The sequence below is a fragment of the Rhopalosiphum maidis genome, chromosome 4 (genome assembly GCF_003676215.2).
Source record: "Rhopalosiphum maidis isolate BTI-1 chromosome 4, ASM367621v3, whole genome shotgun sequence".
Taxonomy (NCBI): domain Eukaryota; kingdom Metazoa; phylum Arthropoda; class Insecta; order Hemiptera; family Aphididae; genus Rhopalosiphum; species Rhopalosiphum maidis.
In genome coordinates, this window is record NC_040880.1 from 45,539,753 (window position 1) to 45,556,091 (window position 16,339).

General features: G+C 25.0%; 1 protein-coding gene across 1 annotated transcript; it reads right to left on the reverse strand.

The window, feature by feature from the left end:
- Positions 1–1,530: 1,530 nt before the first annotated feature.
- LOC113556368 (tubulin polyglutamylase TTLL4-like) lies at positions 1,531–14,424 on the reverse strand. The gene is made up of 19 exons (XM_026961259.1): positions 13,532–14,424; positions 11,387–11,786; positions 11,002–11,219; positions 10,507–10,937; positions 10,408–10,442; positions 10,224–10,334; positions 10,026–10,130; positions 9,848–9,958; positions 9,348–9,616; positions 9,069–9,276; positions 8,880–9,006; positions 8,568–8,787; positions 8,377–8,502; positions 8,153–8,281; positions 8,002–8,087; positions 7,811–7,932; positions 7,668–7,744; positions 3,137–3,234; positions 1,531–2,461 (listed from the first exon to the last, which is right to left on the reverse strand). Exons 2-19 carry the CDS (start codon positions 11,739–11,741, stop codon positions 2,320–2,322), a joined length of 2,970 nt encoding a protein of 989 aa, XP_026817060.1. The 5' UTR covers positions 11,742–11,786; positions 13,532–14,424; the 3' UTR covers positions 1,531–2,319.
- Positions 14,425–16,339: the final 1,915 nt, after the last annotated feature.

Here is a 16,339-nt window from a genome sequence, read left to right on the forward strand (position 1 = left end):
ATTTTGTAACAGTTATAATACATTTTTACCAAAAATGTACATTTGTTAAAAAAAAGAAAAATGCATACAATATGTATACAATTTTCAGTAGATGTAGTACTTATTTTGTCAATATACTAGAAGTTGCATCTAGAATCAACAGCATTCATAATTTTAAGACGATGACTACAGGTTATACAAGTAATATATTAATTATGTTTTTTGTAGAATAAGATCATGTAACCTACAATTTGAAAAAGGCACGATTGTGAAAATGTATAAGCTATTAAAATAAATATTAATACTTTTAAACATTTTACACAAAACAAACAAGAAACCATAAAATAATTTTGCTCCACATATATCATTCACTTATTGATTTAACCAAAGTAATTAACTTTTATACTTTTTAGGTTAAACTTAATATAAAAATAAAATAAAACTAATACTATGTATTTTGTGATGAAAATAAGTCGCAAAGGGAAACCATCACTTACATTCAACTTGGCAATAGTAAAAAAGTTTATACATAAGAAGTTATTACAAAATTGTCTGTCTCACATTTTCTGTATGGATGACTAATTGAGACAAATTGTATAGGTATTATGACATATTAAAATTTTATATTTTGTAATATTATGCCAGATACAAAATAAATTGTTGAAATTGAAATTATTTGTGCTTATTGTTTGAACACTGCTTATAGCCCATAGGTACATAAAATAATATGTAAATAAATAAATTTAACAATAATCTTATTTGATATGAATTAATCTTTGCTTCTGTAAACTTTTTCATTAATTAGTTTATTAAAAAGATAAAATTGTACAATATAAAATAGTTACAATTCACAAAATCTACAAACAAATAAATGTTGTTAAATTTAATATTAATAAACTAAATAAATGTAATATTGTCTTCAAATTTAGTTACATTTAGTATAACCTTTAATACGAGTAGGTACTTAGAGCTTTTATAAATTATCATAAATATATATATGAACACATATTTAAATTCAACCACGTATAACAAAAAGAATAATTATCTACTTAGGTAAACTAATTTATTTTACAAATTAAAAAGTTAGAGCATTATTGAAATAAAATATTTAATGAATACTTTACATAAATTTGTTTCTGGGAAATTTCAATATCTCTAACTGTATGGCCAAATTTAATTTAAAATAATAAAATCTAAATAGTATTAAGTTATCATAAAAATTTGAAATTTTATGTCAGCCACTGTAATAAACTATATGATAGAATATTTAATTTTAAGATTAAATTTTTTTGGTCAAAATGTGTAAAAATGTAATTTTTTAATACAAAAACTTAAATGAAACATGTTTTAAACCAAATGAACGTGGCAGTGATTTATTCATAAAACATAATAGTAATGACATATTATGTGAGTTAGACATTACAACAAATCTTATAGAAGCATAAATTATGATTTTTATTATGTTAATTTATTGTAATAATTTTGAATAAAAAATTTAATTAAGTATTAATAAAATATCATGTAAAATGAGTTGAAAATTTCTTAGTAAAATTATTATTAATTTTAATACTATCTTGTTTGTTTAAAATTGAAAATGGTCACAAAAAAAATTATTGGTATTGAAAAACCAAAATTGCACATAATTTTAAAAATCTACCTTCAACAATAATCTAACTTTCTTTACCACAAACAAATATACCAAAAATTAGTAGGTATCTTTAAGATAATACGACATACACTTTTTATTTGATATAGAAAATTTAAGAACTATTTCAAAGTAACAATCAAGTGGTTTCACATCAGTAACACGTGTCCACGTATATAGTTGGTTGATGCGTGATTACAAAATTATATAGAAAAACAATTTCACGTGGGGAAGAACCCATATTTAAACAATTATAAATAAAAACAAATATTCACACAAAAAAAGATAATGGTAAAAATATGGTATAATAAGGAATATTGTCAGGATGGTTCTTATCGGCGTAAAACAGTTTTTAATAAACAATTATGGACAAGTGAAGTCCTCAGAAAAAAATAGTTAAGCTTTATCTGATCACCGAATAAAATGTATACACTTATTTTTAACAACCCCTTAACTACTAAGAATGTAACAAATATTATTTACATTACTTTAATATTCTAAAAAGTAACTACAAATTTGTTCCCTATTCTTAGGAATACATCTAAGTTATCACAATATATTATTTTTAGTTTAATTAAACTAAAAAATTAATTAATATGTGTTTTTAACCAAGTCCAAACGCCATGAACAAAACCATACAATCGCAATCGGTTTGATGTTATTGCATGCTTTGTGTTCATTAACATGGTTAAATATCAGGAAACCATTGGATGACTGGTTGCTGATGTAGAATCATCATCAAATGGAAAATCATCACTAATCCAATCTCCTTCGTCAGACATTGTAATAGATGTATACACCATATGACGACGTTCGGCAGCAGACATTGAAAAATGACTGAGAGACAAATATAAAAACACATAGGTCAGTGTTTAAAACACTATACCAGTATATCAAAAGCACACAGTAACATAATAAAAATAAATATAAAACCCATAAACATGCTCTTGTAATAAATTAATAAATCAATTAGTAAAAAGAAATAGCAAGCCATTAAGTAAAAAAAAAAATAATTATATATTTTTATAGTATATACATTAGAAAATGATATGTTAAATTACATACTTTAAAAAAACAGAAGTGTGTGATGGGTGTTGTTACTATGGAAGAATATATTTAGAGATAATAAATATTGTACATCAATACACAGGTAAAAGTTTAAAAAATAATTTCTAGATTTAAATTAATATTTTCATTACTGAAACTACATAAAAACAATTTTAATTGTTGAATAACCACCAAACAATAAACATTTACACATAGGTATTTTATCCACATGTTTATTAGTGATAATTTCAGACTCCAATTTAATAATAACAATTTATAGAAAGTCTAGAACTTCACAAAAGCCAAAAGATGAACATAAAAAATATATGTAAATCAAATAAGCAATAAAAATAAATGATCAAATAAAATTGTATGATATAAAATTATATTTGTGAACATAATATTTATAAAAACCAAAATAAAATAAAAATATATTTAAGAGTACACGATCAGTTATCGAATTACCTGATGACCGCTTGATGATGGTCAATTAATTTATCACTGCCGGATTTATCAAACATTTTTTCAACTTCCATTTGTGTATTTTGGTGGATGTCGCAAGTCTAACAAAAAAAAATAAAGTACATAAAAAACTAATATTTAAATAAAATATTAACTAAGATAATGAATACACAAAGGGTAATGGCATGATAAACTTAGTACACTCATAAGTAAATTAAATTCACAATCATTGATCATTGTTTATTAAAGAAACATTTAATGTAACTTAATTACATTACACAATTTAAAAAATGTGATAACGATAGAGTAATGAAAGTTATTTTATTTATATATATAAAATCCATGAATATTTTTGTGTTTTATATAGTTTAATATTTTGATACATGATTTTTGTTAATAAAAATAGAAAAATACAAAATACAATTAATCATCTTTAGTTAATAAATATATATTTTATTCACTCATAGCATATAGTAAAAGTATGTTGTAACAACATAAAAAAGTTAAAAAAAAAAAACTAATTATATCCAATAGATTGTTATTCATTTTATTATCACATTATCAGTTATTTTATGTGTATTATTTAAGTATTATTAGTTAAGTTATCCATTAATCTGATCATACTCAATCAAGTTAATTATTGTGATATTGAAAATATAGTAATAATTTAATATTTAAAATAAGTTTTGATTGTGAAGACATGTTTATCCAATACCCCTTAAGGGCTTAAGAGGATGCTACCCCTGCATAGGTTGTCTTCATCTTACAGACATAAAATATAGCAAATTTGCATTCAGTAGAACCAATTGTGTGTCATTAACTTTAATATTTTATTGAATCGATATATGTATTATCAAAGTTAAAGGTATGAACATTATCTATCATTAAGCGTTGCATTTTTTCAATATTTTAATTTTTAAACAAAATATGAGCTTTTTTAATTTGTAACATATATTATTATGCTCATATCTTCCTAAAAATTTAAATATTAAAAAAAATCAAAGGCTTAATCATAGATAATGTCAACAATCACCAATAATCTTGCCTTTAATTTTAATAATAGGTAAATTTACTCTTATAATAAATCTTAAAACACACAACTGGTTCAACTAAACACTAATTCGCTATGTTGTATATTTATAAGACAAAAAAAAACAAATGCAATGATAACAATCTCTTAAATACCAATTAAAAGACCTATAACACTAAAATCAACTAACCTAATAACTAAACTAATAAAACTAAAATTATATTTATGAATGATTTTAGAATCCAACAATTATTTTAACTCAGAAGTTGTAATGTCTTGCATTTTAAATGTATAATATTTTATAAGTATGACATACTACTAACAATTGAAATAATTATAAATGACTTGTATCACTGTTTTTGCTCTCTGATCTTATCTAAATACAATTCATAATAAAAATAACCATAAAAAATTATTAAAATCTACTATAAAAAATATATTCATAAATATAATTTTAATTTATAAATCATTAAAAACAATTACAGCATTTTAACACATTGTTATAACTAAATTATATTATTATTGATACACATTATAAACATGTATTCAAAATAATACTGAGAAAGTTTGATTGAATTATAACTACTAATAACCTGAACTTATAAATTATTAAAAATAATTAATAAGAATACTACTTATTTCTACAGGGTACAACCAAATATTAAAACTGTAATATTTTATTTTACCTAATTTAGATCTAATTTGTCACACAATTTAATACAATATTATTCATCAACTTTCATCAAAAGCTAAAAACAATGTTTTTGCAATAAAACAATAAAAATAAAAATAAACTATTTTATTATAGTACTTTTAGCTTTATTTTTAAGTAGATATTTTTGTTCTTAATTATAAATTGCCACAAAAATCATATTATATTAAGCTAATAATAGTAATGCATTTATACTAACAATAACATCAGATAAAAAACATTTTTCATAAATAATGATTTATACATTATTATTAATATTGTTTATTCTTCTAAAGACGTCTAAATATCTGGGTTATCTCATGATTACTGTAACCCACAACACTTAAACACTGACCCATAAAAATAATATCTATTAGAATAAATTAAAGTATAGTAAAAACTAATTTAATATGAAAAAACTTAAAATGGAATGCAACAGTAACCATTTTTTCTAATTTTCATTTATAGGCTATACTAGGTTTATAATTACTTCACAGTGATTAAAACACTTAAATTCACATGCTAAGAAAACTCCAAATAAAAATACCACCCACTTACAAAATTTAACATTTTTATAGGCGAAATATGCATTTCTGAAGCACCACATAATTGGCTCCTTAATAATTATTAAAAGCATAAAGAATTAATTAATTAAATATTTAACTTGTATTATAACAAGTGGGAAAGGAAATTAATAATTAACTAATATTTATCAAAAAATATTTTATAATAAAATGTTGAAGTATATTGAAAATAATTATAATATAATAATAATTGCATTCTTAAAATTATATTAAGGCTTTTAATAAAATTGGTAACTTATTTTATTTGAAGGTACATTTATTTAATTACAAAAAGTAAAATAAAATTTGCTTAAAATACATGGAGTTTTGTTTTGTTATCATGTTCTGAGCAGAAAAAAATGCTTCAATTTTTAACTTGGAACAAAGGCAATATGTTGGCTCTTTTTGAATTATTTATAGAAATTAAATTTTAAACTATTGTTTTTAGTTTTTCTTATTTATTAAGAAAATAATCTTCCTGAAATAAAATGTTTAAAAGTGAAAAACAACATTTTAGTTAATAATAAGAATAGCAATTCAAAAACATTTAAATTACACAAAAACAAATTTTTTGATAGACATTGATAGTTCAAATTTTGACAAAATAATTAATAATAATAATTTAAGTCATTTTGTTATAATTCAAAAATATTAATCATAGGACCTTGAACCTTTTTAACATTATGTAAGTATATAATTATTATCTACATACAATGAAATATTTTAAAAAAATTTAACCTATTATTATTATGAACCCAATTATACAATTTTATGACTCGTTGGGGTATTACATATTAAGTTAATGTGAACAATATATTATATGCAAGTTATGCAACCTATTTGGCAGCCTACTACCTATACCATAAATAAAAAATTAACTTAATAAACGTACCTTTATAAATAATATAAATTGTAAAATATTCTTTGAAAGCTTAAACAATATCTCTACTCAGAATGATTTTTCATACACAATAATTTATCATAGATTTTAAATTTACCACATATAATCCAATAGAGACATCTAATCAATGATATAGTATACTTTCAACTTTTTATATGACAGAGAGACTTCTTTAACTTTTCCTTATTTAAAATAATACCACAATGCTCATATAAAGCACCAGTTAATATAATGAAAAAATTTACTAATATTTTAAAATTTTTCCAATATATTTTTTTTAGTATAGATAGTAATTAATTCGTGAATAAAGTCCTCGGGTCTAATTTAAATTAGTTTATTGTTTCTTTCCCATACATTGGTAGCAGCTGGTATTATTTCTATTTGAACGGTGGAATGTTTTTATTCATTTTAATAACTGATTTTATAATTAAGTTTATTTACAGATAGTATAAGAAAGCAATTAGGTGAGATAAATAATTTTTGATTATCCTTTAGTGATTAGTCTGAATGGCGAGGAAAAAGAACTGTGCTTTGTATGTTTCTATAAATGTTTATCTGAATTTATAGAACCACAAATTTATCGTTTATTGTTTGTTTATTAATTATCCAACTTCCATATCATTTAGGAGTTAAGATGATGCTACAATATAATTTTCTGTCAAAAGGTTAGATGGTGTTAATAATATAATAATAATATTAATTAAAAACATTTTTTAAAGATCAGAAAATTATTAATTGAACACTAGCTCTCTATGTTGGTACACATTACATTAAAATCTATTTTGTTAAATTAAAATTAAACATTTTAGAAGAGTGTCTAAAACCAAATATAGTTTGAATATAGGAAGTAATATAGTTATTACGTTTTATATTTATGGCAGCACATATATTGCTTTTAGACATGTAAGTCATATAATTTAACTATTTTAATGTAATCAATATTGTGTATTATAATTGTCCAACACAATATAAATTTATAATTGTATTTATGTATAGTATTAATATAATAAACTAATTTTTATTTTCTAATATTCTCTCAAGGTAAACATTATCGTGTTCATAAGACTTATGAACTTAGTATAACTTTATAAAATTAAAACTACAAAACATATCTTTATACTATAAAGTAACACAACATTGATGTGCATTGAATTTAAAAATGGTAATAAACTATAAGACTTGTTTCATCTTTAGTTTGTAGGCAAGTGAACTGATAAATTTTTATTTTTTGATAAATTAAAAAAAGAGATATAAATTAAATTTTAAAATAATTTATGACTCATAAAAGTACTTAATTATTTTTCTCGTATAAATACTTATATTTATATTTTAATAATTGATTATGTTACTTTTGATTGTTCTTCATCAATATCTGGTACCTCCAAGTGAATTTTTAACTGACATAATTTTTCTAGCACAGCAATACCTTGAAATAAAATTACATTTTAAAATAAATTAATTTATACATCTAATTTTTAATAATAGTAGTTACCTTCTCCTCTGTTATTACTATATTTACATTCCCATGCATCAAAAAGCATATTATAATATCTGGAACCATCAAAGTATTGATGATATTTAAAAGATGAAGTGGTTGGAAATACTTTTTGAAATCTAAAATTATAAAAATCTTAGTACTATGTTTAAAACTTAGAAAAATTAATATATTAATGAAATACATACGAGCCAATTTGTGTAAGTTCATCTTCATAACTAATAAGATGTCGAATATCATCAGGTAATAGATCATCTAATATACTATCGATATACTAAAAAAAATTTAAAGTTTATAATATTATAGTGTTATTTTTAATTGTAAATAATAATATAGTACTTCTGCTCTGGATTCAACATTTGTATAATATTCTTGTTTTTCTTTTTCTTTAACAGATAAATTGAATGTATATAATCTCTTATCATAACATAGTGGAGATTTTACTCCTAACATCTTGAGTAAATTATTCTACACAAATATTTTAATTTAGTAAAAATGTTTATTGAAGGTTGATTATGGAAATTAAATTTAACTTGTATTTTGTCCAAGCTACTCTAACTCACATGTGTACTAGAAGACATTTTGTTTGGAATATGATAACCAACCATATTCATTAGATCTTTGACTAATGGTCCTTTGACAGCCAAATCAAGAGGAGAAGATGAATGCAATGAAGGAGATATATTGACCTAATATTAAAAATAAAATAATTTAAAAATTCTTTATTATTATTACAAAGACTAATTTGAAATACTTCTAGTATCCAAGGTTTAAGGTGTTCATCGAACAAAACATCTATTCCAAATAACTCGTATGCATTATATCTATTGCTCAGATTTGAACGACACATTTGACTCATAGGCGATTCACCACTAATAACCGTTTTGACAACTAGATCTTCTAAGCTCTCCCATAATTTTTTAACATCAATTTTGCGTTCTTTTTCCATATATGTCCACAATGATCGTAATGTCCTAAATTATTATAATTAATAATCGTAACATTATTTCAAATACAAATCCAAATTTTAAATCTAAAATAAATACACTTAATACAATATATTTACCATTTATGACCTTGACATGCATCAGCATCTTCATTTTGAGTATACTGACTACTAAGTCTGTTAATACTATAATTTGTCAAATGCATATATCGATCACATAATGTGGTAAGATCAGATGAATACTTAACTGAAATATTACAAATAAATAAGTAATAGTTAATTATTTATTACGTAACAAAATTATTATACCTGAAGCAAATCGTACAAGCCCATTATCATAAAGATATAGCCGAAGTGGATTAATTGAAGTGATAAGTATATAGAGTCTTAAATCAAATTTGGTGTCATTGATTAAATATGGATTATCTATATACCTCTGTACAACTAAAGGTACCTTCTTTGGTATTTGACCCCATTTTGAAATGACGCGAATTCCAGTTCCTCTAGCAGATGCTGGCTATAAGTTAAAAAAGAAATTAAGATATTAATTTAACCATTATTTTTATGGTACAATTATAAATACAATACCGGTTTAACAATCCATTTATCTTCATCATTTTTCTCCCAAACTTGTCGTAAAATTCTAGCTTCTTGAGGTAATATGTATGATGTAGGTATAAAACCAAAATGTTCTTTACCATATTTTAACATTAATCTATGCAAGTTTTTCCATAGTCTATCTTTGCGACCAATTTGAAAAGTACCCGGAAAATGATTAAGTTTTTGTTGTTCTCGAAGAGTTTTGAAACATAATGATTTCATATGTTTACCCCAAGTTCCAACCCAATCATTAGATTCTTAAAAAGAAACATTAATAATTATTAACGTTTATATAATTATAAAAGAAAAAAGAAAAAAATACAGGAACAATTATTTAGATTGAGATAACATAAATCATAATTAATTAATTAGATAATTAGGTGGATATGCAACACCAAAGAAAACAGATTTAACACCACAGTTATTAAATTAAAAAATACAAGTTTGATTGGATAGAGTAGTTGTAATTAAAACTATACTATACTCACTTCTAACGAGTTTAAAACCACTATTTTGAATAGTTCGACGTACAACAATTGGAGTTATAGAACTAAGTTTCCACTTTAATAACTTTTGTAAAGATAATGGAAATGATTCACCTGAAATAAAAATTATTTAACAATTTTAATCCATACATTTTATCTAAATAATAAATAACATTGGTACCTTTCATATCATGAGAAGAAAATCGTATGTATGGCGGCATATTAGAAAATAAACTAGGTCTTAAGGCTGAATGATATTCAAAATTATCTTTTTGTTTTTGAGTACCTGTAATTTTTTTTATATTGCAAATTATCAATACATTACAGGTATACATTCCATTTTTTTTTTCATTTATATTTTATTTTAAGCATATAATACCTGAAAACAAATGGTCAAAAGCTAATTTATTTGGTTCATCAATCATAAAATCTTGTTCTATTTTTTTGTTAAGGGGTTGCACTATTGGAGATTCTAAGCTTGTTTGAGCGTCTATTATAGAAACAGTATATAAATTAATATAAACAAATATATAGTACTATGGCGAGTTTTATTTAATATTTACTTTCAGAAGTTAAGTCCACGTGTGTTTTTAAAGAACTAAAATAAAATAATCCAAGTTTAAAAATAAAAAAATCAATTGCATAGTTAATTTTATTCTTACTTGACAGAAAACACAGATGTATTATTTATATTATCAGTTTGACATCTAGTTTTAGGATTTGATATTTTACAGTTAATATCAGATAATTTTGATTTTGATTTTTCATAGATATCACAATTAAGTATTAATTCTGGTTTTGAACTCGATTGTTCATGAATTTGCTCATCTTCTTTAGTTATTGTCAATGATTCTTTTACTTTAGGTATATCTTTAGTATGTTTCATTGATTTATATGTTTCTTTCGATACTACAGGCATAAGTGTAGCTAATCGTACATGATTGACAATCGTTTTTTGATTTGGAATGTCCATGAGATCTTTATTCTTTGGATTTGTATTATTCAAATGACCATTTATAGTAAAAGATGAGCATCCTATCTTATGCGTACAATTTGTAGAAATAAGAGGTTTAGGAGGAACCGTTGGTAATATCTAAAGTATAATTGTATACAATTTAAATTATAGATAAATTATTTTTAAATACTGAAAAACATACCTTGCGTTGGCGATGAACAGGAGGTTGTCTCATATGCATATCATACTTTTTAATTGGTGAATAATTAAATTGATCAATATTTTTGAACTCCTCTTGATCTACACAATTCTCGTTTTCTTCCCATTGCCTTGAATTATTATATAGAAAAACATCACTGTGTCTGTCATTTTGTTCTATTTCATACATAGATTGTGTTGTATAATCTTTCTTTTTATTTCCTTTAAAAAAATTAGTATTTTACTATGCAAGTATTGTTTATTTAAAAAAATTTTATCTTTTGTTTGTAGATTACAATACATTTAACAGGTTATTAGAAAATATCATAAATTTTAATTTTAAATAGAATCTTTTAATAATCTAATAAAAATGTACTTATCCTACATACCTAATGAATGAGGAGATTTAGATAACGCATTAGAGTAGTTTAAATTGTCTAATATAGGATCAGCATCCAAAATTGGATAGGGATTTAACTTTAATAGTCTTTCTGAACCATGATCCATTGTTTGATGTAAATTTGTACGAAGTGTTTGTAACCGATCCATAGGACACCACCGTTCTTTAATTCCATCTGGTGAAAATGCATTATGTTCTTGGTGAGTATCAAGTGGTCGAGATCTCTTTATTCTATTCATATGTACATTGCATACAGGGCAAAAACAATTTTCTGGTACAGATTCATCATGTTCAGAATTATTGATCATGTCTTTGGTTAGTATTGAGTATGACTTATTGTTCATTTTCTATTGATTTGTATATTATTACAAAATAACTTTGATGTTTGTCTGTAAAATTAACATATTTATAAAACTAAAATAAAAGCATGTAATATTGGGACAAAAAATTATATCATTTTATACAATCAATATAAATGCATTTATTTGAAAATAAGTTATAGAGCAAGAGAGGAAAGAAGTTAAAATGTATTTTAGATAAATGAGGTCAGTAGTTAGATTGTGGTATGTGTATAGTACCTATAATTGGCACAATGTTAAGATACTTTGACATATACAAAAGTTCTATCATTTATAGAATGACATTAAAAAAGCTATAGTTCAAATTATATATAAGGAAAATAGGTACTTATCGGTTATCGCAATTACCTTTTTTTATGCATCATAAATTAAAGAAATTAATTAAAAGTTATTAAAATTATTATAAAAAACATTAAAAATTAGAAAAAAAAATAATTAACTCGAGAAGGAAAATGTTCAGCCATGCAATTTAGAATGCCTATAGCTACAAGTTTTTTTTATATGACTTGTATTTTTACAGTGCAATTTATTATGTAATTTATATGTATTTTATTTATATTTTGAATTGTATTATATAGTAGGTACTTGATACATTGATGAAAAAAATATTCATTCCAAAATACAACTTAGTAGTACCATAGGCGTGCGTACGGAGGGTTCCGGGTGTGCCTGGGCACCCCCTGATATGTAATTGAGGCTCTAAAATTTAAGTCCTATAGCATATATTTTCCGTAAAATATATGCTAATATATGGGTCTGTATTTTAACTAATGTTACTAGAATAAAAATTATATTTTTTCAAAAATATGTTGTAAAAAATTATGTTTTGGGATAAAAAAAAAAACATTATAATTAAAAATATTTTAAATTTGCGTGGTAAAACTTATTATGATTATAACAGCTAAATTTTATTGACTACAAAAATAAAAATAATAAATAAAATATATTGCAATTATCTTGAAAATAGATTTTAGATACAATTATCTAATGAAATATTATATAACTTTGTACTAGTAATAGTAATAATACTACTCATTAATATGTGATATAATGTAAGTAATGTTTATTTATGCATTATAATTTATTAAAATATGTACATGTCTTGTTAAGAGAGGGCCCGAAAAAATTGTAGGCACCCCCCGAAATTCAGGTCTGCACATGCCTATAAGTAGTACATTTATAATTTTTTTTTTTTTTGTAATTGAAAAACAATAAACTGTGAAAAATATTTTTAGTTCATTATCTTATATTTATTAACACAAATAATATTTAGTAAAATATACATATCGCTCTAAAATATTAATTGATCAATTTTTTTTTTTTTAATAAAGTAAACTAATTACCCATTAGTAACACTCAGCACATGAGTTTATTTATTATTTTGGTTTACGATTTTCTTTTTTTTTTACAAAGATCTATACTAGTTTTTTAAATAAATTTTCTAAATTATCTTAGTATAATAAATAAGTAAAACTAGCAATAATCCAAGCCCATATTTACTATGGATCACAGGGTTTCAAGGATGTAAGCACTTCATTTTAAAGATTCAACTATATTAAACAAATTTATTTGTTAGATTAAATAGGTAATCAGTATTCTATTAAAAATATGATCTATATTATAGTCGAGTGTAAAAATATCAACAAAAAGTTATGCAAGTAGGAAAATGCGCATATTTGTTAAAATAGTATACATTGTATACATTTAGGTATATACAAGTAATAATAAAACGATAAAAATTAAAATATAATGAGAAAAGACGAATGTAAACTCACCATGAATACGATTACAATGATATTTAATAATAATAACTATATTTGAATGAAGAATTGAAGACGACTTCGATGAGTGCGGTTGTTGACGTCCACGACTTCGGTGATGGACACGAGTTTTAGCTGCACGCAGTAGTTATTTTATTAGTATGGTCACGACGACGAGTCCATTACCCGCCAAACAGGAGACATTTCAAACGGCGGCGAACGGTGGTCGTCGGTCGACAATTGATTCGAACGCGGTAGGAAATAGCGAATAATTTCGAATGTAATAATACACTGTAGTAAGTGATTAGTTGGCAATCTCTATAGGTAATCGTAATAAATAATAATAAATCTTTAACAATATAATAAAATAATACACGCAAAACGTATTCGGCAACTCCCTCCTATACACGGCCTCGGGAAAAGATAAAAAAACGTTGGCGTCGTTCGCTCACGTGCGAACCGCGAGCGACGCACACTGGCCACTAAACACTGACACTGCACTCGGGCAGTCCGTCGATGTCCTGTAGCCTGTGGGGCTGAGTGCTACGCCGAGTTGTAGCAACTGCCGACTAGCGGACTTGTAGACGAACTGTCAAGTGTGGTACACGATTCGTCGTCGAAAATTAATGAAACTCCATCGTGGGCTACAGTTCTTTTTAATGTTATTTTTTTCATTTAGTGTGAACAACTAGCAAGAAATTATTACTCTTACTCATTAGTAATAAATTATTAATATTAGCATTCAAATTTCAAAATACATTCAATAAACAGTTGTGCAAGATCGTCGTATTCATGGAACGCACTGTTACGGACTTTGGGACTTACGACTTGACAAGTTATTCAGTGTTCGCGATGGGGTGGTTCGCCGACGGAAAGAAATAAAAGAATATTTTTTGTATATCTAACATCTATTATTACTATTATTATTATTATTATTATTACCATCCAGTATCCAGACGTGTTTTTCATAGATAATAATCTTTATTATCTATGGTGTTCTTATAAAAGCGACTGCGCTGCGCGCGCAAAAACTACCATATTTCCGTGAGGTTATTGGTATGAACATAGATACGACAGCGCCGCGCAGTGTTCAGAGTTGTAATCTTAGAAACCCCAAGTTCGTAAATCAACGATCAACGTAACGACCGACGCCCTCGTTGTGCACTCGTGCCTCTGAATAGTGGACATTATTTGTTTATTTTATATCATTAAAATATGATATTAATTGTATTTCTGGTCGTACACTCGTACCGCATTGCATTCTTTAAATCAATATTTATACGCACTCGCGCCAATTATAATTGATAAATAATATGATTAATAATAAAAACTGTTAATTAACACTCTTAAGTGTTTAACACCTTAATTTGCTCTAATGCATACTTAGAAAAGATAGGTAATAAATTAATTGTCTGCACTGCAAGCTGCATTCGACAGGCTACGATCAAAATAATACATTGATTTTTGTATGCTAATAAGTTATAAACTTATGAATATTAATAATTAGTTAATTACGCTTATTTAGGCAGAAATGTTCAAAATTCGGCAAAGGTTGTAAAAGCAAAACTTACTGTATAATATTATACACAAAAAATTATTTAATTAATATATAGAAATACACCTACAGATCCACAATTAATCATAAAATATATTTTTAAATCTAAAATCTATACAGTAGTGTAAACTGTGGATTCAGCAGACTAAAATTTAATATTTGTTGTGCTCGGTCCTGTCAACCATAGACATAATATATATAAATATTATATGTCTATGGTCGACAGCACGATTGTCGATTAATGATAAGGTCTTATCTTAAACCGTGGTCGGCAGTAAGAGACATGCGTGCCGGCGCCATTCTACGCATCCACGCGCGATATCCCAACATACTCATTAGTAGAACCGGTCTCGACGACAAGGTGTCCAGTGAAGTTGCGCAGAAAAACGTTTTTCGTTAAACCACGGCGTGACGCGCGTTCTCGCTGGAGCAGCAGCTGGACCACATATATATTATAATCATGATATAATGAACTATAGATTAACAACTGTAATACAGCGCCTGTCAGTTGTCATCATTTCCCAGCTGTGTAATTGGTTGAAGCCACGGCTATAGATAATAATTTCTATAATTATTGAATCTATTGGCCGCCATTTTAATAAAGACCAATGTTCGTTATCACTCATCACTAATGCTTATATAATAAGATAACAAAAATGATTTAATATTGTAAATAAAAATTACTATTTTCCTAAAGTATAAGCATAATGCATAATTTAACGTTTAATCAAAGTGCAACAATATATTATTAATTGTTTCCAATGTTGCGATTTAATAATAATTATTATTAATAAAACAATAAAAACAATTATAAACATATTCACAAGAATATAGAAAAATTAATTTCAGGGGGGGGAGTTAAAAATAATTTCCATTCTTAAATTTCTATTAATTATACATACAATCAAAATCAATGCCCGTACCAATCATACATTTCAGGAGGGGTTGAATTGAACCCCCCCTATATACTTTACTGTGATACATAATTTTAATAGAATAAGCAGTGCCGAGTACTTGATTTAGTCATTATTAAATTTTCTCTTTGAACAATATCTAACCATTCTATTTTCCTATAGTCATCATCAGAAAATCTTGAACACATTTTAGGTAAAATATATACAGTGAAACCAAAATTACCAGTCCCGGCATAGACCCGTTGAAATTAATGGATAATGCTCCTCTAAATAGTGGACATTTCTGAATAATGGACGTGGACAGGTTTAGGTATCTAGTCCGAAGTATTTAAATATATCTAAAAAACGGATAGC